Below are 23295 nucleotides of genomic sequence, written 5' to 3'. Positions count from 1 at the left end.
AGCAGAGACGACTAGGTGGGTGGACATGGCGAAACGGGAGCCCGCAAAGGCAACTGTTTAAGCCACCATACAAGAGCAGCAGCAGAGGGCTTCGAAGGCCCTTAACATCCGGATACAAGGGATCATGTGAGACAGCACCAGCACCACTACGACACCCATGGAGGAGGCGATCACCTTTGTGACCACCACCATGGGGGTCTCCGGCCATGGCATAGAAGGAGCATGGCGTGTTGGGAGAGACCCCAACCGAGGGCAGCCCCTAGTCATTCACTTCAGAGATTCACATGCTCGACTAGCAACACTCCGACGTCGAGCCGCTCTAATAGAGCATCCCACCCTGTCCATGGATGAGGATTCGACACCACTACATATTGAGGAGCGACAAGTTCTTCTCCAACAGCGGGATGTTGCCCGCAAGGAGGGAAAATGGGCCGTGGTACGAGATGGTAGGTTGTTGACCGGCACCCGTCGGGCTCCCACCCGTACCCCCTAGGGGGACGGGGCTATGAGACTCAGGTTTCCGAGACCCTAGCTTGCACCATTTGGAACTGTAATGGTACCTTATGGTCAGTTCCAGGAAACTTCTCGGAATCTTACACAGGACGAGACATTGTCTTTTACATGGAGACACACCAGAGCCCAGAGCATCCACTACCGATAGTCAGTGGCTACACATGGGAGTCAGCCTTCAGGGATGAGACGAGGGATACACGAGGAGTTCGAGGATCAGGCGGGGTCGCAATATTGGATCCGGATCCGATGTACAGCCACTCGTGACCTTTTCATAGCAATATGCTACTTCCCGCCAGACACATCCCACTTCGCCAGAGTGGCACGAGAGGAGGGTGAGACATCGCCATATGCATCCTTACATCAGTATATCCCAAACCTTTCAGCCCGTAGGAAAGTTCTCCTTGTTGGGGACTTCAACGCCAAGACAAGCACACGCCAGGCACCACTCCTGGACTTCCGAGACGACTCTATCATGCTACTAGACATGGACCTAGACGGAGCAAGTATGACCAGGATCTCATCGGATCGACAAGGACCTGTTACACCATATGGACACGCACTCCTTGATCTGGGTAGGATGCATGATCTCATCATCTACAACGGGCTTGACCTATGGCCCTCCTCGGGTGGTTTTACTTGCTTCCCACATGGGGGGGGCACTAGTGTAGTAGATAACATCATGGGATCCCCTGCCTTCACCTCATGTATTACTGACTTCACCGTAGCACCACTCCCTCCAGGAGCTGATCACACATACCTATTCTTCACTATCACCACCCCACGCTTAGCCACACCACACACACCACATAAGAAGCACGACACCTACCACAACATACACTTTGATCACAGCCTCTCCCCTGCCTACTCTGGACGCCTAAACAGACTCCTAACCTACATCGATCACATACCACTCATAGAGGACCGTGCTGCCATGATTAGTCGCACACTCCACGAGGCTGCCCTTCAAATCTTTTGCCACACCACACGGTCCACTAGACCACCACCTCTTGGTTATGTACCCTGCAACAACTAGTATGATGCGGAGTGCAAGGCTTATCGCCGACAACTCTGACTTGAAACTAGATGTCACCTCCCGAACACACCAAACACGGTACAAAAGTACCGACGTCTCGTACGTCGAAAGAAGCACGCATTTCTTCGTCGAAATGAGGAGAAGCTGCTGAACATCTTGTACAGCAACAACTCTAAGGATTTTTGGCAGAGATTCCTTGAGCGTAGGTCTCCATCACCCCTCACCGACATGAGAGTTTGGCACACGTATGCACGCCATCTTTATGATGTCCCACACCAGCCTACTCCAGATCTCATACACACACCCCGCCCCCACCACTTGCACGTTGTTCACCAGAGGGGGAGTCAAGGACGCGACATTGAAACTGCACAATGGCCGAGCTAAGAATCACAAGGGGCTATGCACTGAGTTTATCGCATATGGGATCGACACGTTAGCCCGGATCCTAGCAAATATATTCAATGACGCTGTTTGCCTTGGCTTCCCCTGCACTTGGACACTCAATACCATCACCCCCATCCACAAGGCAGGAGATCCCATGGACCCGAGTAGCTACAGGACTATCATGATTGGGCATGTGATGTCCAAGATCTATGCAGCAGTATTGGATGCGTCGGTCAGCCTGTTCGCAGAGATGAGAGGGCTCAGAGCACAGGGTCAGGCCGGTTTCACGCGAGACCATGGAACTATGGATCACATACTCACACTCAGGAGTGTCATTGAGGAGGCTAGATCACGGAAGGAGAGGGTATATTGCTGCTTTGTGGATTTCCACAAAGCCTTTGACACAGTACCTCGAGCTCGCGCCTATAGACACTGGGATTTGATCAGGAGATCATCTGGGCAGTCATGGCACTTTATGAGAGAGTCTCAGGCCAAGTTCGGACAGCATCGATGAGCTTGAGACTTTCATGGGGGCTTCCAGAGGGACCGGTTGCTCACTTGTTGGGACCATCATCAAGATTCTTCTTTATGCAAATGATGTGGCACTCTTGTCATGCACTCTCGAGGAGCTCCAGCGACACCTGGATGCACTGCAGGCTTTTTGTTTATCCCATGATTTGGAGGTCAACCTTGGCAAGACCAAGGTCATGATCTTTAACACCTCTCGAGCAAACATGCAACGGAAGCAGTTTACTTTCGGTGGGTCACCAGTTGAGATCGTATCCTCATACACTTACTTGGGGGTCATCTTCTCCGGCCCGATCTTCACGATGAGACCAGTGATGCAGGCCAGGCTGAGCAGGGGATACGCCTCACTGGCTCGACTAGAGAGACAGTGCTTTCACTCCCACTTTCAGGACCCTCGGACCAAGGCTCTTCTCTTTGACTCCTTGGTCCGACCATTCGGTATGTATGGCAGCCCTTGTTGGGGACCTGACATGTCAGAGATAGTGGACACGGGTGGAGCACCTGCAGATCCTCATGCTCTCACGGATGATCAGGGGGAAACCATCTGTACCACATCACATCATTCAGGCTGAGTTTGGTGCTTCTCCACTCCAACTAGATGCAGCCTTTCAAACCATCACATATCTAGACCGGGTTAGATCATATGGGGATTGCCCATCAAGGAGACAGAGGTTGCCATGGTTGGCTCTCGATTCCTCCATGAGGTTGGCAGCAGAGGGAGACGAGCGATGCTAGTATGCACGGACTCACAGATGGTTTGTGAGACTAGGGTTTCATATCGATAGGATACCTCCTTTTCAGTATAGTTTAGATGCCCCTCTGGTACTCCCACCCACCATCCCGATCGGGCCACACACCAACCAGGTCATTCGAGAGGATCTCCTGCAGCTACACACCTTTAGGACCTTGTTGGAGCCGAGGGAGCTTCTAGTGAAGCTGAGTTTCTTCAGAGATTACTATCTTCATATTTCGGAGGAGGGATTCACCACACCAACGTGGTACACTGAGCTTCATATGCCTCACTCACTACGGATCTCCATCGGACAGTTTCGGGTATCATCACACCGCCTCTGCATAGAGAGCGGCAGAACAGAGGGGATCCCTAGGGAGCATCGCATATGCATATTGTGCGACTATCAGGAGGTTGAGTCAGAGGAGCATTTTATTTTCAGGTGCCCAATGTACTACGAGATCCGAGGTTGCTACCATTGTCTCCTCAAAGACGGCTCCGGGCTCCTTTTCAGATTCCTCCCCTACCCAGATCAGAGATGCCTCGCGGCCTTCATTCACGAGGGGGTCCGACACAGAGAGTACTTACTTAGGCACCGGGCCTGGCCACACCATCAGACACCTCTCAGAGCAGAATCACAGAGTTCTTCCCATCGAGTGACATTGATCGTCCAGTCTCCAGCCGTAAATGTGACAGAGACCCCGACCCGACGACCGCAGCACGACACATGAGACATCGAGGGGACACAAATCACTCTGAGGGACCTCCCGTCATGTTTAGACCCGGGATACGTCCCACGGGAGTCACAGTGGCTCTGGTCTTGCGTCGAGCCTCCTCCAAGAGACCGAGATGCACGGGACCCCTTGACGGACGCCAGTGTCCCATCACCGGCTATGCACCAGCCAAGGCAACATGACATACGGAGGATTCCGTCCCACTCCAGTCTTTTTTCTTTTCATTGTCATACCCAGATGTATTTGATTATGCATGATCAGACTTAGGATTCAGCACGGGTGATGATGCTCATTTTAGTAGCTCCACCCTTACTGTGATTTCATAGACCCATTGGTCTTCCAAAGACTCTAATGAAATTTCTTTCTTTCTTTCTTTCTCTCTAGAGAGCCACCCTAGCATCGGGTTATTTCGATCTTGAGTCTGAGACTAGATTTTTATTGCTTTTGTTTGAGCTTAGCGTGTAGTACTCTGCAAAGTGCCTTAGCAAGCCCTTTGCTTCAGCCCACAGTGGCTTGTATGGGTTACTTTTTGTGATTGTATTTTGTCTCATAGGCCAGCAAGGACACACACGCACACACACAGAGATATGATATGATTGTATCAACGTCCTCGTGAGACCCTTCAGGATCTATGGGACAGTGATCACTATCAACAAGTAGTGATTGTTTACATCCATTGAAAGAATATAGCATAAATGTGCTATACAGTGAGTAGTTGTTGTGCTAGCTTGTGTGCTAGACCAAGTACTTTGTTGCGATATTCTAAAATTTCATTTATGCAGTTTCCTAGCTCTTTGGCTGGCCACTCTAGTAGGGATTTCAGGTTGCTTCTATTGCCCCTATAACATTCTCTGATTTGCGCATATGCTCGACATGTTAGGAGTACATGCTGCTCATTTTCTACTTCTCCTCTGGGGCAGATTTTACATACTCTTTCCTCTCTTGGTACCCTGGGTCTTGCCCATCTTCCACTCTCTCCACCTCGAGATCATGTGAGCTGGTTCTGATTTTTGCAGATTAAATGTCTTTTAAATATTGATATGTCTTCCCCGAGGTATTTCTGCATTCCATAGGTGTCCATCGGATTGATTTCCTGCTTATAAAACTGCATTTTTGCCCCCGGTTCTTGCCATAGCTTCTGTAGCATTCTCTACGTCACTAACTCCCTGATTTCACATGCATCTTCGTAGATATCAGCAGCGGTTATACCCCATAATTCCATCCATTTCAGCCCCTCTTTGTGCCATCCAGCAATTCGTGTAGCTTCCATTGCTTTATGTGGTATCCTATTTTCGACTTTGTTGAGGTATGCCATGAATTGGCACAATGCCTCTCCTTCAAGAGGTATATACCTGTCTCAGCCAACAAGATGGGGTACGGTGTTTGTGCCTTCACCCCTAACTCCCCTATGAGAAATCGTTTATGCAAAGTCTCTATTCGGTTCCACTAGGCCCTAGAGAGCCCAGGTGCCCAGGATGGACACCCGTAAAGGACCACTATTTGTACAAGCATGGTATACAAAAACTTTCTCATTTCCCAGTTCCATAAGTGTGCCTTTCTGCACTTGTTTTGCAAGCTATATAAAGCTTTCAAACCTCCAAGGTTCTTCTTTCCACACATGCATTCCACTTGTAAGTGTCTGCAAATTCTAGCCCCAAATATTTGTATGTAGTGACACTTTCCAGAGGCTCCCCCTCAAAAGTGAAATCAACCTGTTTATTCCGAGTCCCAATCACCATCACTTTTGTCTTGGATATGTTGACTTGCATTCCTGATTGTTTGCAGAATTTTCCTAGTGTATCCAAATGTGTTTGCATCTCTTTCTTGCTTTTTGCGAAGAAGACTGCATCATTTGCGTAAATAAGTAATAAGAGGGTATAGCCTGCAATCTGGACACCTTCTCCGCTGTGTGTTCTCATCCACTCTTCCAATTCATTGATGAATAGACCAAAGAGAGTTGGTGAGAGGGGGCAGCCTTGCTTGACTCCTATGTCACTGCTTATGATGACTTTTCCTTCAGAGTATGAGCCGTCTACAAGTGGTTGGGCTAATTCAGCTAGTACTCTCTCATGCAACCTATATGTGGCTTCTCTGATCTCCTGAGGGACTTCAAGCTTTTCCAATCTTTCCCATAGCTTTTTGCGTGGAACTGTGTCAAATGCTTTCTTAAAGTCTACAAAGCAATAGTAGACTACTTCTTTCTTATTCTTGACCCCCTCCGTTGCAGCCTGTATGGCAACCAAGTGGTCTATTGTCAAATGTTTAGGACGAAACCCTGCCTGGGATGGTGCCCTGGCTCCTTGCTCTTCCGCCCATTTGCTGAGTTTTTGCTCAATTATTGTGCCATATAACTTGGCCATTAGGCTACTCACCATGATGGTGCGGTAGTTTTTGGCCACCTTGCTATCCCCACTCTTATGGATTGGTACGATCTTGCTAAGCTGCCATTCCTTGGGAAAGCCTTCTTCTAAGGCTCGATTCATGAGTGTAGTGAGCATTTTCTTTGTCTTCTCACCCCCCCATTTCAGCATTTCAGCCACTAGCCCTTGTGTGCCTGGAGCCTTTCCATTTGCAAGCTTTTTCAGACCCTTTCCCACATCTTCCTTTGTTATGACAGCATTTACAGCTTTGATGGAAAAGTTATTATTGACCCTCTCTTCTCCCTCTTGTAGCTTTTGGAAAAACTTTCTGGGATTTTGCTTAAGCTCATCAAAGCTTTCAATTTGTTTGCTCTTGAGAAACTCTCTTTTTTTGTTTCTTACCAACTTTCTGTAGGCTCGGGCTTTGTCCTCCTTCTCGGTTGTGTCTGTTGCTGTCCATGCTTTTTTTTGCTACTCTGCATTCCTGAAATATGGCCAAACTCAATGCAACACTTTTTGCTACTCTGCAACTGAAACTCTGCAACTGAAATATGGCCAAACAACACGACATTCATAAGGTTGAAAACCATAAGCTCCATCACGCATAGCAAGGACTAGCTACTATGGCATCCCCACCGACGTCATCAGTGCCAACAGTGGGTGTAGAGCATAGTATAAACATATGCTATAACACATACCTCTGTTATGACAGCATTTACAGCTTTGATGGAAAAGTTATTATTGACCCTCTCTTCTCCCTATGACAGCATTTACAGCTTTGATGGAAAAGTTATTATTGACCCTCTCTTCTCCCTCTCTCTCATAGAGGCCTTTGACGAAATCTATCATGTCTTCCCATGATGCTTTCCTCTCTTGGGATATAGCAAAAAAAGTTACTCAATCTGGCTGATAGGGCAATGCACCATTTAAAATAGAAAGAATTTATCATAGTATTAGCAAACTACAACATGATGAGAACTTCACAAGGTGAAATCTGCATGTCTTCTAATATGGCAGGAACATATAGCAAGGTGAATCCCCAAACTCGTCCTCTGAAAACACAACACATAGTTCAGTTTAGTCTAATGATAGTCGCTCACAAGGTTGAAACCATAAACTCCATCAAGCATAGTAGGGACTAGCTACTATGACATTATCCCCTCCCAAACGGCCTCATATCCTCATTCAGTTACTCCCCTCATCAAAGCTTGTTCTTCCTAGACCAACCAAAGAACATGCCGGCATGGCTTGAGTGGGGAGTACACCAGGTTTGGGAAGGCAATGTGAGGACGGGGTGGCAGAGAAGGCATGCAATGCAAGCTCCTTTATCTTGTTGGTTCTTCATAGGGGATGCATGGGGTAGCTTAGATGGTTGGTTTTCAATTTTCTGTGAATAGACTTGGATAACACATGGAATACTCAAGCTAGGCCGCCTAGAAGACAGTGATTCTATCCTACCCAAAGGGGGGCTTGGGAATCATCGATTCAAAGATGCAGAGCAAATCATGTTGGGCAAGCTCATAGTCAAGGCCTGGCCCCTCGCTCCGAGCTTTAAAAGCTTTTGCTATGAAAGCGGCTTGTAAGGAACACGCCTTGCACAAGGGGACAGTTGCAATAGTCTCACCGGTAGATCCTCACAAAGGCCCAACTCACAAGAAAAGGGTCCTCAATGATGAGGAGCTTGATGCGAGTGCGGTGGCATCTCTTAGGCAGCCTCATTGGACCAGCCCCAAGGCAAAGATGAGTTCAAGCAGCAGCCCCTAAACTGGCACCCAAACGCGAGGGGCATATGCTGTGGCAATGCACGCATATTGGCTAGGCAGAGTGGAGCATTGTTTTGGCAAGATCCTTGGGGCTTAGAATCAACCCCAAGGAGAGGCTAGGAGTGCTCACCCACCTGAGGGGGGCTGGTAGCAAGTGAAGATGCAAGGTATGGAATGAAATGGAAAGGAAAAGCAACACTAGAAAAGCATAAAGGAAATGAAATAATGTGAGAAAGAAATATACAACCAAGCAAAGTACTTACATGATCAAGAAAGGCATAAAGCTTGATAATTATAACAATGAAAGTACAATGCCTTTATAGGATAGGCACACACACTCTAAGTGTCAAATGTATATGGGATAAGTCCCATAGTGACACGTGGCACTCTAGGATATAAAGTAGTATAGTACTACTCTAGAGAACACACTAAAAGTCACTCAAATTGACTCCATTTCCTAACACCCCCCCATGGAGGAAGGGTGAGGGACTATTGGAATGGAACCAAGAACAGAACATGACGATGATGGTCATCAAAACTGTGCATGCCGGTCTAGAACTAGACATGGCTCCCACACAATCTCAGAGGCAAGTGAGCATGGCTCAGAGACTAGTGAGCATAACATAGAAATCTCATCTAGCATGGCTCAGAGGCTCATCATGCATGGATGCATGATCAACTCAGAGGTCTAGGAGACCAATGCACCAACAAATAGACCTATCAAAGCCAAAAACACATGGCTCCCACAGTACATCCCCACGTGGCTCCAAAGACTAATGAGGAACATGGAGCCACACACCAAAAAATATAAAAGAAATACATCGTTTTAGGAGGACTATCCAAGGCAGAGGACCTTTATTGACTCAACACACATGATTTATTGCATTCATTTTTGGAAAACCCCCCTAGGGCAGAGTACCCAAATATATTATGCTTAGAAAGCAAAATCATGATCTCCATCATCCTCTTGATGCGGGAGACAGACTATAAGAGCATGATTCTATGTCGGCGGGTCATCTTTGTCTGCATCGTCACTAGTGACAGATGCCATCCAACCGGCATGATCCTTCGATTGTTGTTGAGCAAGCTTCTGGTAACACCTGTCCTCCATATGACCGAGCTTGTTGCAGTCAGTGCACTTGAATGGCTTGAATGTCTTTCCTCGTGCTGGTGTGGAGTCGATGGCCTAGGTCTCCATTTGCTGGTGGAGGCAAGAGCCTGTGTAGTATATACGCTGAATAGGATGGAGATTCTTTGTTGCGGCGATCCTTTTCAAGCAAAAGAGACACCATATCTTTGAATGTAGTCGATGCAATGCGAAGTAATTCAAGAGCATTCTCAAAGCGAGAAATCCCTTCCATACTTGTCATCAGGACAGCCATTTTGTCCTCGTCATCCGGGCAACACTTCAAATTGGAGAGTTGTTGAACTAAAGATTGAATTTTTGCTATATGCGCACTCAAAGTATCAGACTCTTCCATTTTCAGCTTATAAAATTGCATTTTCAGAAATACCTTGGAGTTGGTGATCTTGTTACCAAATATATTCTCGAGGCATGCCCAAATCTCCTTTGCCTTGGATTTGAAGTCGATGTGATGAATCAATGAATCATCTAGGCAAATCCCGATGATTGCGATGGCCCTCGAATTGTGTTGCTTCCAAATCTTTCGTGTTTGAGGCTCCGTTGATGCCTCAAATGCTTCATCATCTTCAATGGCATCCCAGACATTCTCTTTCATGAGAAGGAATTGTACTTTTGTTTGCCATGTAGGGAATCCGTCCCCCTTCAATTTGTCCACAAAAAGAGAGTTTGTGGAAAGCGAATCCATAAAGCTGGCAGCTAGGAGAGAGAAGAGTGATGGATAGAATGAAGGGCACAGGCGAGCTAAGGGAGAAATGGAGGGCCTAGCAGGCTGAGGAAGAAATGGGAAAAAATGGCGGGCAAAGGAAGAAATGGGAAAAATGGCGGGCACAATGGAGATGTAGGAGAGGAAGGAATCGTGGGCAGAACAACAGCGGGTAGAAAAGAGGAGCGGGCAAGCTGTACGGGCAGACTGTACAGCACATCAGTCCGTACTGTTGTACGGCTGGTACAGACAAAGAAGCGGGCAGAATGACGGACTTGCTGCTTGCTGCGAGCTAGGCACTAGGCCAAGAGAATGGCGCCTAGGAGTGAAGCATGGGGCTGCCATGAATGGAGCTGAGCTGCCTCACACCATTGGAGTTACCACGAGCCATGAGTTGAATTGCCATTGTTGGTGAGGCTCAGGGTGGAGGGAGTAGAGCTCAAGATGGAATTGGAGAAGCCATTCCTCCAAGAGGAATGAGGAAGAGAGGCTTCAATGTCCTCAATCTCTTACCTCAACCTCTTGGAAGATAGTCTAGCTCTGATACCATATGAAGATGCAAGGCGTGGAATGGAATGGAAAGGAAAAGCAAGACTAGAAAAGCGTAAAGGAAATGAAATAATGCGAGAAAGAAATATACAACCAAGCAAAGTACTTACATGATCAAGAAAGGCATGAGGCTTGATAATTATAACAATGAAAGTACAATGCCTTTATAGGATAGGCACACACACTCTAAGTGTCAAATGTATATGGGATAAGTCCCATAGTGACACGTGGCACTCTACGATATAAAGTAGTATAGTACTACTCTAGAACACACTAAAAGTCACTCAAATTGGCTCCATTTCCCAACAGCAAGATACACGAGATCGATGAGGCCATCCCAGAGGCATGGCGGGAGGGGCTTGGTAAGACCCCATATGCCACAAATCTTTCATGCTAGTTTTGTCCGTTCTCTAGGATTGGAGTCTCTCTTAGACTTCAGTAGAGATTGGTAAGTTTCTCAAATGGAGAAATAAGGAGCTACAGGTAGTTCAATCCAGATGAAGTCCAAGTGAGCGGACAAGGACCTGAGGAACGGTTCGTGTTGCAAGTACTCCTGCCCAAGTTAGAGGACTCTTGCAAAGGATCGATTTTTCTTTTCATGCAATATTCCCTTTCATGTTGCAAGAACTCCTACCCATAGAAATTTTACTATGCATTTGTAGCTACCGCTAAAGCAGGTACGTCAATTCTTGCATCTGCCAGTTTTTAGGCTCTCTGCACCACACGTCTAAAGGTTAATCAAGGAAGATTTTGAAGGACTCAAGGAGGCTTGGGGTTAGTATGGATGCACCATAGTCTTTGACAAATGGAGTGACACAAAGAGGAGGTACATGATCAATATCTTCGTGACTTGTGTGCAACGTATCTTGTTCAAGGTGGTTGATGTTTCACATGATGGCCTTCAAGTGGATATGAGATCATATTGAGGGAGCTATTAAAGAGGTTCGTGAAGATAATGTGAAGATTGTGTGGACCCAATGTGCTTCACATTCTCTCGATTTGATTATGGAGGATCTTGAAAAGCTACTATAGATGTCTTGAGTGGCTAAGCAAGCAATGCAATTAGTGACTTATATTACCATAACTCACATGCATTGTCCCTATTTAGAGGGGATCGCAAGTGGAAGCTTCTGAGACCCACAAGTGGGAGCTTCTGAGACCCACAAAGACACAATTTGGTACATCTTCTTGGTGCTTTTGACAGGTATGATACATGAATTTTAATCTATGATTCATGAAATTATTAAGTGTTTTTCATTTAATCTAATGGACTTTTAAATAGAGTTTAACTATTCCAAATTAGGTGTTATCAATTTTCATAGGTTGGTTAAAACCAAAGAGATCCTTCGTCACATGATTAAATCGGGGGTAAATCGTGGGCCAGTGAGTAAATCAGGGGCCCTTATGCAGACACCCCAGACTGGGCCACGAGCTCAGTTCATCTTGGGGCTAGGATGGGTTGCTGTTGCGCCCCCCTCGAGCTGATCTGTGTAAGGACGTGGAGCTAGTGGCTCGGGCCTGTGCGATGACGACCTGGTGGCAATGGCTAGGGTTAGCTCAACGATGACCATCACCTGGACTGCTTGGGTCTGCCGACAACAACCTAGTGGCGACAGCTAGGGTTAGCCCGATGACGACCTACTGACGACATAACCTTCAAGGAGAACTTCTTGAAACATGTGGCCCAGCCTAGGAGTAGAACGTGGAGACACGGGTAACTATCTAGCTTCATGTAGATGCCTCATCAAGCCCTCTCAAGTGAGCAAGTTGCTACCACGTGAGAGAATCATTGGCACATAACTAGAAGCAACAAACTCAAGATAAGTACAAAAAGATGAAGAGAATGAAGAAGAACAAGAAGGAGATCTTATATGGGATGCTGCTCAAATCAGGCTGAAGGAGAGTACAGCAAGCTTCAGCCCCCATAGAGCTCCTAGAGAAGATTCTCGTAGAGTTCACCATCTCCACGCACAAGAAGCAGAGTAGTAGAGATACGGCTCAGTCCCCTGCAATAAATTCAAAAACAAGCACCATCTTTCAAGCGTGACGAAGACCATACCTGAGTATCACCGTCAGGTCCACCAAAAGAAGCAGCCAAATGAAGCAGGCATTCATCTGAGTTACTAAACATCCTGTTTAGTAGCAACTCCAAAGACATCTAACAGAAGTTTCTTGAGTGATGGACTCCTCTAACCAACACCACCCTCTGGCGCTCCTATGCACGTATGTTATATGCATTCCTCCTCACCTACGTCCCTTGACCTCTCATGGCTACTTCACCCCACCCCCTATGCATTGTTCACCACTGCTGGCATCGAACACATAGCCCTAAAGCTAATAATGGCTGAGCTAAAGATCATGAGAGGCTATGTAGTACTAAATACATTGCAGATGGAATAAGTACACAAGGTAGGGGTTCCCATGAGCTTGGAATGTTTTAGGACATAATGATTGGGCATGCATGTCCAAGATTTTTACCTCAGTACTCAACACACAGGTTAGCTAGTTTACAGAGGGAAAGGAACTCAGAGCTGCTGGACAAGCAGGCTTTCACACTGGTCACGTGACCTTGGACCACACACCATGAGGTGTCATTGAGGAGGCCATGGCATAGAGACAAAGAGTTTATTGCTGCTTTGTGGATTTCCCCAAGGCTTTTGACATAGTACCATGGGCCTGCCTCATCAGATGCCTATAGGACCAGGGGATATGGTCAAGGGGTGCAGACCCATCTCTAGCTGGCTCCTGATATCTAACGGTTACAGCATTGAACTTTGCATGAATGAAAAACTGGAGAGCAATGTAAATATTATCCTACATGATATAATCCTAGGGTACACTTTGCCCCTATTGTTCGAAATGCATGCAGCAAAAAAAGGCGCGTTTCGAAAAGCCAAACATTTGAAATAGTTTGGAAACATTTCAACATGTTTCTTTAAAACTATGATGTCATGGTTTGAGAGCATCCAAGATGGATTTGGAGCTGTAGCTAAGGAGATCTGCTAAAAAACAATATCTTTTCTTGCCCTGGAATGGAAGCAGTCTGAGGAGGGATCCTTCTGCAACAATTATAACCAACATACAGGCTTTCAATACCAGAAACCACTAAGTTTATTGCAACTTCTCTCCTATTTTTGCAATCCCTTAGGATTTTCTTGCACATGTACAGAGATAAGGTAATTTGCACATGAAAGGAGCAGAGGATAACAGCCTGGAACATGCAAAATCTAGACATCTGTAAGGTCAAACAAGCAGCAAAAATCAAGCTCTTTTTTGTACTTTTCACTCCAAAAACAGAAATAATCTGGCATACGTGAATCTGCAAGCAACAAAAGTGTGTTGCACCAGCCTGAAGCAAGTAACAAATATGCACATTTTGGGTCAAATCTGGCATTTTCTAAATGTTTTCTTAATTTGTACAATGTTGAACAGAAAATTAAGAATAGCAAGTGTCTCAACTGCATAATCAGTATGTGGCTATAGATTGCGCAGAGATTGCTGAATTTTACAAACAAATTGCATGCAAAATGAGAAAGAAAATTCACGTGTCAATCTTGCAGGCTAGTACAGCAAAGGCAGGTGCAAAGAAATTGCAAAGTTTCTCAGACGACAGGAAAAGGCCCTTGTAATATATATATCAATCTCACCTTGCTGCTTGGAAGTCCTTGAAGGCTTATACGTGGCAACGAATATGCCATTCATCCTTGCTTTTTAAAAACAAGTTAACACTTGGCGGGGAGAGATTGAAGGCATTGCTGTGTTTAGACTGAGATTAAGGATATCTGGAATGAGGTGTCTCAGCTTGATGCTAAAATGGAGGAAAAGTATCTGGTTTTCAACAGAAAATAATGAGATAAGATCATTAAACAACTGAATGAAATTTAAACAAACTTTGAAGTTCAAAAGGCTGGGTCAGACCTATGAACCTGCAGGGAAAAACGGTTGCAAAAGAGGGAAGAAAGACGAGGAGAATTGCAGAAGAGGCAAGTTGGGGAGAATGTAGGGCAGGAGGGATGACAGAAAAGGTGGCCAGGGGTGGGAGGGGAGATAAAAGGAGCAGGCAATGAAGAGAAGTGGTGAGCAGGAGGGAAGATGATCACAGGCTAGGCAAGAAGAGGGAGACGGGGCTGGTGCAGGAATTGTAAACCAAAGCATAAGGCAGCCGTAAGTGAAGACTGGGTTGCAGCAAGAAAAACTACAGCTGAAGAGGATAAATGGGACATGAGTGAAGGAAATAAATGTGGGGAGAGGCTGTAGCTGCAGTGCAACTGAAGGGCAACACAGAAGGACTATGGGGACAAGGATTTAGAGGCAGACATCAGGTATGGGGGAAGGGTGGAAGGGACCGTATGGCAGGGGCCTCACACAAACTGACAAGAATTGTTGTATGAATAATTCGTTTCTGACCAGGACAACGTGTCATATTTGAAAGTCTCTACTGAAAAAAAAAACAATATCTGAGCCCAAAACATTGCCACGCAAATTACAAATTTACATGCAGAAAGTCTGAAAAAGATTTTCAATGCATGTACTATCTCAATAGACAAGGGTCTATCAATCTATGTGTAAACTACTCGGTGCTTTCTATCAATTCAAACAACGGATTTTGCAGAGGCATTTGAATGAGATGATTGCGAGTTGCCAAACACATATACTTGAACTTAAGAGTTTGCAATTAAGCTGGAATTAAGACTTATACAGTTTAAACACAAAGTGACATCATTGGAGAATGCAATATGATTGAGGGGCCAAGACGGGCCCCCCCCCTTATCCAGGCTCACTTTATTCTTGAAAATGGAGATACAAGACCAAGGTGCAATGCACCTTCCAAACTGATGAACTCAGTGAAAACCTAGGACCTAGATACAAGACTCAAGAGCATATGTACAAGGTAGACAACAAAAAAGAGGACTCCAAGCTCAGGTTTCAGCTCTTGGCTTGCCCAATCCACAAGGAAGAAGCCTGCAACAATCACCACTTACATCCAACATTAGAGACAAACACTAGTTTCTAGAAAGATAGTAGAAACAACATGAAATAGTGCTGTAAATGAGATAAACTTGACAATACAGGCTCCCTTCGTGACTTGACCCTTTTGTAGATGAAGTCCTTGATGCCTCTGAAGCTACCTTGGGTGAGGGGAGTGTGGAAATGGGGCTGGAATGAGAACAGCTTAGAAAAACAGCCTGTAGGCTAGAGAGAGAAAGCTTTTATGGAGTGATAGCTGTAGAGAGAGAGTGCCTATGCTGATCCCAAGGGAGGAGATGTAAGAGAGGAGCTGCTGCTGTTCCAGAGGTGCACAGAAAGGCAGATTTCTGCAAGGGAAATGGGCTGGAACAGTAGAGAGAGAAATTCTACAGTAGAGAGAGAAAGACTGCAGCAGGAGAGAGAAAGGGGCTGTGGCTGCTCCAGGCTAGGTGAAGGAGAGAGGATGCTGCTGCTGTTCCAGAAGAGCTGAGAGGGGGAAGATTTCTGGAGAGGAGGGGCTGGAACTGTAGAGAGAGAATGTGCTGTTGTAGAGAGAGAAAGTGCTGCTGAGGTGAGAGAATGGCCTGTGGAGAAGCTGGCTGCACCCAAGGAGCTGGAGAGGTTCTGCTGCATCATCCAAAAGGAGGGAGAAGAAAAGTGACGAAATTTTCATGTGTGGAATGAAGGGGAGAGGTCTTCTTTTATAGGCTCAGCCCCCCTCCTAGGCCTAGAGTGGAAGGTGGACACTTGTCCCAGATTTTTGGTGGGCTGCAGTCCCAAAGAGGACAGCCCACCGCTTGCCCTAAATCTACCAGATTTGGGGCCAAACACTTGGCCTGCATGCCCTGCCACTTGCCATGCATGCTGCCACATGTGTGGGACAGGTGGACTGACCTGCCAGCTCAGATTCCAAGTGGCAGTCTGCCACGTGTCAGCTGCCACGTCACTCCCAAAAACCCTAAAATTTCAAAGTTGTCAGAATTTAATTCTGATCGCACCCACGGGTTCCTAACAGCTTAGACTATCTATTGACGTACTCTAAGGTCATAACTGAGCCATACTGAGCTCATTTGTTTGTCGTCTTATCTTGTATCTCCATTACTCTTGGCATGCTGCCAGGCCCACACCCAAAGCTCAGGGAACATTCTCTTGAATGGTTCCTAGGTCGGTATGCAATCTGTGCATTTGATTGGTCCCATGTTTGGGTACTCAGGTGGGGTGTGGTTTCTAGATGTCCCTCTCAAAGAGAGGCCATCACTCTTGTGGGTCACTAATGCCCATAACCCCAAGCAAGGGGGTCCACCCTCAAATGCTAGACCTAGTCCCCATTGTCCGTAACTGAACAGAAGGAAAACATTTCATTTCTTAATAAGCATACTATTGAAAAACAAAAAGAAATAGTACCAAGCAAGTGGATACATGTTGAAGCAGGATGACATTCCCTCCGTCTTTCATTCGGTTGTCCGCAACTGAAATGCTTCCTCATAAGCATCCAGGATTTCAGGACACTCCTGAAATGTAGCTCTGTCCACCCATTGGGCATCGGTGGATGGGAGCCCTCTGAACTTCAAAAGGTACATTTTGCGAGTCGTGCCTCGACGTCCCGTAGTGAAGTTATGCAAAATAATTTGCTCTGGGATCAACAAGATCTCAGTGTCCTCTACTTCAGGTGCATCGTCCAGTGTGGGCTCTTGAGGTGGTTCCCCAATGAAGGGTTTCACCAAGCTTACGTGGAAGACATTGTGGATCTTCCAATGCTCTGGAAGTCTCAATCGGACCGAGACATCATTTATTACCTGCAACACCTGAAAAGGACCATAATATCGAAAGGATAGCTTGAAGTAGATGCGCTTCTTGCCCACTTTGGTTTTTAACCGGGCTTTCTCAAATTTCAATAAGACCCATTGGCCTTCTTTCACTGCAAACGCCCTCCATTTTTTATTTACAGCTGCTCTTTGTTTCTCCTGTGCCTTTTGAATGGCTGCTCAAACTGTGGCATAAGCAGAGTCATAATCCTCCCTTTTCTGGAGGTGCTTCCACCTTGTTAACTACCAAAACTGGCTTTTTGAGGGCAGCTTCTTTGTTGCTGCTGTTTTTGGCAGCTTGAGGGCATTCGTAGAAGTTGTGGCCTCGATCGCCACACTTGAAACACCGCCCTTCGGAGTAATACTTTTGCTTCTGTTGTGGAGACAATGAGCTGAAAGTGCGGGCTGCTTTCTTCGAAGGAGGCTGGCTGGCTGACTTTTGCTCTTTTGGTGCGTCCTTTGCTGTCTCCTTACCCTTTTGTTCCTTGGAAGAGGTTCCCTGGGACTTCCGCTTGTTGTTGCTGCCATTCCGCTTGTTGTTGCTGCCATTCCGCTTGTTGGAGAAAGATTGTTTCTTCTCCACCTTCAAGGCGATGTTGATGGTCTCTTCGAGAGAAGTAGGAGTGGCAATGTCCACCTCATGCTGAACGATATACCGTAGGCCAGCAAAGAACTTCCTTTGCTGCTCTTTTTTATCCTTCCTACTGAATGCTTGAACTTTTAACAAAGTATCCCAAAAACGATCAACATACTCACTGACTTTCTCTTCTTGGCGTTGGCGGAGGATGTCCCACTGCACCATTGTATCTCTCTTAAACTCCTTAGGCAGGAAGTGCCTCATCAAGTTCTTCTTGAAGTGCTTCCAGGTGTGGGCTTGCTGTCCAGTGTTGACCATAGCTGCCCACCAGAGTGAAGCACGGTCTTGCATGTGCAGGACGGCAAACCGGATCTTCGCCTTGTCTTCGTACTCGTCCCCCTCAAAGAAATACTCGAGGTCTCAGATCCAGGCCAGCAAGACCTCGGGCTTGTCCTCTCCCTTGTACTTGGTAAACTTGAAGAGCTTATCTCCAAGAGGTACCTTATGCTTTGCATACCTTCGTCTCCGTGGACGTCTCGAAGGAGATGGACTCCGATGACGCCGTCTACCTCGAGGAGGGGAAGAAGAGGATGATCTTCCCTCCTTGTTGGAGTTGGTGTTGTCCGCACGGCCTCTTCCTTGGGATTGGGGCCCTATGTCATGAGTTCCTGCTTGGCTGCTTTCCAGCACTTGAACCTGTTGAGCAATGTTTGCCAAGAGAGCACTCAACTCATGTAGGTTAGGAGGAGGGTCAGGTCCATTGGCTGCCATGATGACAAGATAACTCAATGAAGGAGAGACTCAACAAGAGAAAGCACAGAGTACAGGACCACTGCCTAAACTCTGATACCAATGTAAACTACTCGGTGCTTTCTATCAATTCAAACAACGGATTTTGCAGAGGCATTTGAATGAGATGATTGCGAGTTGCCAAACACATATACTTGAACTTAAGAGTTTGCAATTAAGCTGGAATTAAGACTTATACAGTTTAAACACAAAGTGACATCATTGGAGAATGCAATATGATTGAGGGGCCAAGACGGGCCCCCCCCCTTATCCAGGCTCACTTTATTCTTGAAAATGGAGATACAAGACCAAGGTGCAATGCACCTTCCAAACTGATGAACTCAGTGAAAACCTAGGACCTAGATACAAGACTCAAGAGCATATGTACAAGGTAGACAACAAAAAAGAGGACTCCAAGCTCAGGTTTCAGCTCTTGGCTTGCCCAATCCACAAGGAAGAAGCCTGCAACAATCACCACTTACATCCAACATTAGAGACAAACACTAGTTTCTAGAAAGATAGTAGAAACAACATGAAATAGTGCTGTAAATGAGATAAACTTGACAATACAGGCTCCCTTCGTGACTTGACCCTTTTGTAGATGAAGTCCTTGATGCCTCTGAAGCTACCTTGGGTGAGGGGAGTGTGGAAATGGGGCTGGAATGAGAACAGCTTAGAAAAACAGCCTGTAGGCTAGAGAGAGAAAGCTTTTATGGAGTGATAGCTGTAGAGAGAGAGTGCCTATGCTGATCCCAAGGGAGGAGATGTAAGAGAGGAGCTGCTGCTGTTCCAGAGGTGCACAGAAAGGCAGATTTCTGCAAGGGAAATGGGCTGGAACAGTAGAGAGAGAAATTCTGCAGTAGAGAGAGAAAGACTGCAGCAGGAGAGAGAAAGGGGCTGTGGCTGCTCCAGGCTAGGTGAAGGAGAGAGGATGCTGCTGCTGTTCCAGAAGAGCTGAGAGGAGGAAGATTTCTGGAGAGGAGGGGCTGGAACTGTAGAGAGAGAATGTGCTGTTGTAGAGAGAGAAAGTGCTGCTGAGGTGAGAGAATGGCCTGTGGAGAAGCTGGCTGCACCCAAGGAGCTGGAGAGGTTCTGCTGCATCATCCAAAAGGAGGGAGAAGAAAAGTGACGAAATTTTCATGTGTGGAATGAAGGGGAGAGGTCTTCTTTTATAGGCTCAGCACCCCTCCTAGGCCTAGAGTGGAAGGTGGACACTTGTCCCAGATTTTTGGTGGGCTGCAGTCCCAAAGAGGACAGCCCACCGCTTGCCCTAAATCTACCAGATTTGGGGCCAAACACTTGGCCTGCATGCCCTGCCACTTGCCATGCATGCTGCCACATGTGTGGGACAGGTGGACTGACCTGCCAGCTCAGATTCCAAGTGGCAGTCTGCCACGTGTCAGCTGCCACGTCACTCCCAAAAACCCTAAAATTTCAAAGTTGTCAGAATTTAATTCTGATCGCACCCACGGGTTCCTAACAGCTTAGACTATCTATTGACGTACTCTAAGGTCATAACTGAGCCATACTGAGCTCATTTGTTTGTCGTCTTATCTTGTATCTCCATTACTCTTGGCATGCTGCCAGGCCCACACCCAAAGCTCAGGGAACATTCTCTTGAATGGTTCCTAGGTCGGTATGCAATCTGTGCATTTGATTGGTCCCATGTTTGGGTACTCAGGTGGGGTGTGGTTTCTAGATGTCCCTCTCAAAGAGAGGCCATCACTCTTGTGGGTCACTAATGCCCATAACCCCAAGCAAGGGGGTCCACCCTCAAATGCTAGACCTAGTCCCCATTGTCCGTAACTGAACAGAAGGAAAACATTTCATTTCTTAATAAGCATACTATTGAAAAACAAAAAGAAATAGTACCAAGCAAGTGGATACATGTTGAAGCAGGATGACACTATGGGTCTCCTTCAAGATCATGTTTACATGTTGACCCTTCTTCCGAGAAATGCTGAGTCAAGGGTATTTCCTGTGCTTTCGCCAATTCACGATTAGCATTCATCAGCCACTGGGGTAGGCATTTGGCATGGGAGTTAAGATTCAAGTTTTCTTTCAAATGGTCTACCATTTGGAGTCTTCCTCCGATTCATTGAATTGAAAGTGCCAACCATATAGATGCTATGCACGATGGAAGCCACGTGTCAGCAACATTATAAATTATATAGAGAGACACTTTTGCTACTTGGAACCTGTCACTTATTAGTGTTAAGAACTGAACTACAGAAATCAAATTAGCTGAAGTGTTTGAAACTCAGTATCAAAATGCACGGATGCATTTAAACCAAAGTGTGGGAATTCTATGTTCTTATTGAGAAAGTAGTTAACAAAACAAAAAAGTTCAGGGTTTGCAGTAAACCCCTTACCTCTCATGCCAAATGTGAGCATGCCCTGGTTCTAAGGGGGTAGCTGAATCAATCTTGCTCCATTTATCTGCCCATTTTTCTGCATGCCCAGATGCATCATAATGCTCCCACCATTTTTCATGCCACGCACCACCTTGTCCATTCTTCGCCCATTTATCAGCAGTTTTCTCTATGTGCAAGAGCCCTGTTGTTAAATCCTGGCACGGTACAATAGTTCTTTTTTCAGAAATCTATTCTTAGGTAACGTCCAGGATGCAGAACACCAGTCCAGAAAAGACCCTTATGACAAGTGACTGGTCGAAAAATCATAAAAACAAAAGCTATAAATTACAGTTAGCATTGGAAACAAAGTCATACATATGCTACAGTTGTGATGGAAACAGGGTTGTACATTCACCTGTCTGCTATTCTTGGACCTTGGTCACAATTGCAGACTACCTGACCACAACACTAGCAGTGGGTTCTATCTTACAGTAATTTCTACTCACATGGTCAGATCCAGATGAAATAAATGGTCTGCTGGAAATTGCTTGTACAGCTGGTGCATCCACTGCTTACTTATCATGCCTTAATCCTTCTATGCTACACTATTTTACTACACACTAAACCTGTATGAACATTAATAGAGTCAATATACCTGCCCTACCCACTAATCTTCTTACAAACCATTAACCAATTCAAGCATTTTAACAACAAGATATACCTACAAAAAATGACTGGACAGATTGGAATAATTGCAAGAACAGCAAAGAGGTACATAGATATAGACCTGCCACAAGGCCTCTTTCCAGAATTCACGCCAGACATTCCCAGCAGCATCACGGCCAGACTTCTCAGCTCCAAGCTCCTTGTAATCAAGGTCATCAGATGCCTCCCAAAATTTCTCTTCCCATTCTACTCCATCTGCATTAACACCCCTGACCACAGTCCATGTACACAAAACCCCATTCTGGCGTAGCTCTTTGCCTGTCTCCCTCCACCAGGGAGACCCATCTGAATTGACCCCTTGCGTCACCTTTGCATCACTATTTTTAACCGATTGAACAAAGGATGCAACCTCTGCCTCAATGTCTGGAATGGAAGAACTCACTGTAGCAGTAATCTCTTCAGAAACTCCAACGTTTTTCTGCACCTCCAGGAGAGATTGGAGTGGGGGAAGAGAAGGCTTTGCTCTAGTTTGAAACATTAAAGACAGTTCCCCACTCTTACTCACATTTCCAGCTTCCTCGCCTTCAAAAGGAATGGCCAGAAAATCAGTGGCAGCTTCTTTCTCCAAAAGAGCCGGGAATGGTCTGTTAGATGAAGGATCGGCTTTCAGACTCTGCAAATTTTCCACGGATGATTTATCTGCTTGCTGCTCAGCTTGTGGGGGAGACCATGTCCAGAAATCTGGACCGGGAGTTGCATTAGCTCCTAAGGTATTTTGGGTCAAGGAATCAACCTGCTCTTCTGGCCTATCCCCTGTTCAAATGCAAAGGATGAAGATTACAAGAGCAGACAGTACCCCTGCCCCTGGTCGTTTAAAAAACAGGGCCAAGGGGGTGAGGGTGACTATAAATAAAAGCTATACACTATGTCTACTTGGAAAGCTTAAAATACCCCATGATTTTTGTCCCTTCCAACTCAACCCTTAAGTCCTATGGGTTTCTGGCATAAAGTTATCCTCTTACAAATAAAAATAGAAACATCCAGGACTTTCAAGCATGAGATTTAAAATGCTAATGAGATGACAGAAGCCTTATGTATCCATTGACAAGAACACACTACAAATTACATACCTTTGAAGACATAATGCTTGTTTCATATTCATCCTCTTAGGGGATTTCCAGAAAAAAACATTAGCATAAGGCTCGTTTCATATTCATCCTCAAGAGAAAAGTGGCACACTTTAATAATCCCTCCAAATTATTGGAAATCAACTACAAAGTCTATAAGCATCCACTGAACTTTAACATTGAATCAAACTTATACGCTCAGATACATACGCCTGGCCCTTGGATGCACATTTATCTGTCTTGCTAGGAAACAATAAGAATCAAAGACTCTTGACAGAAAAAAGTCAAAAGGGTCAACTTCAACACTATTTAGGTCTCAAGGGACTTTTCAATCCATCAAGTAGACACTGTGCTTATGAAACAAAAGAAAAAAGAGAATTCATGGATCATGTCAGCACACAAAAAGATGGCAGAGAAGTGATAAGGTTATCTTAGCATATGGTTCTGGCACAACGTGTATTATATCTACCATCCTAGTACACAGTTCTCACAATGGTGTTGACAAAGGCATGGGGGCTTGAATGTCAAAGCTTATTTGCAGCACTATTCATGAACGAGAGGTCAAAAA

General features: G+C 45.8%; 1 protein-coding gene across 1 annotated transcript in view; it reads right to left on the bottom strand.

Annotated features, from left to right (window-relative positions):
• Positions 1-23295, bottom strand: part of LOC147887603 (protein LIKE EARLY STARVATION, chloroplastic) — a 42178-nt gene that overhangs the window by 3824 nt on the left and 15059 nt on the right. Inside the window, exons 2-3 of the mRNA XM_087393748.1 lie at positions 21722-22413; positions 20953-21149 (exon numbers count right to left, since the gene is read on the bottom strand). Of these exons, the coding sequence (XP_087249874.1) occupies positions 20953-21149; positions 21722-22413 (889 nt within the window). The remainder of the gene's footprint in view (positions 1-20952; positions 21150-21721; positions 22414-23295) is intronic.

The sequence above is a fragment of the Dipteris shenzhenensis genome, chromosome 22 (genome assembly GCF_047967505.1).
Source record: "Dipteris shenzhenensis isolate YYH24624 ecotype China chromosome 22, Dip_SZ_1.0, whole genome shotgun sequence".
Taxonomy (NCBI): Eukaryota; Viridiplantae; Streptophyta; class Polypodiopsida; order Gleicheniales; family Dipteridaceae; genus Dipteris; species Dipteris shenzhenensis.
This window is presented reverse-complemented; position numbering and strand designations above follow the sequence as displayed.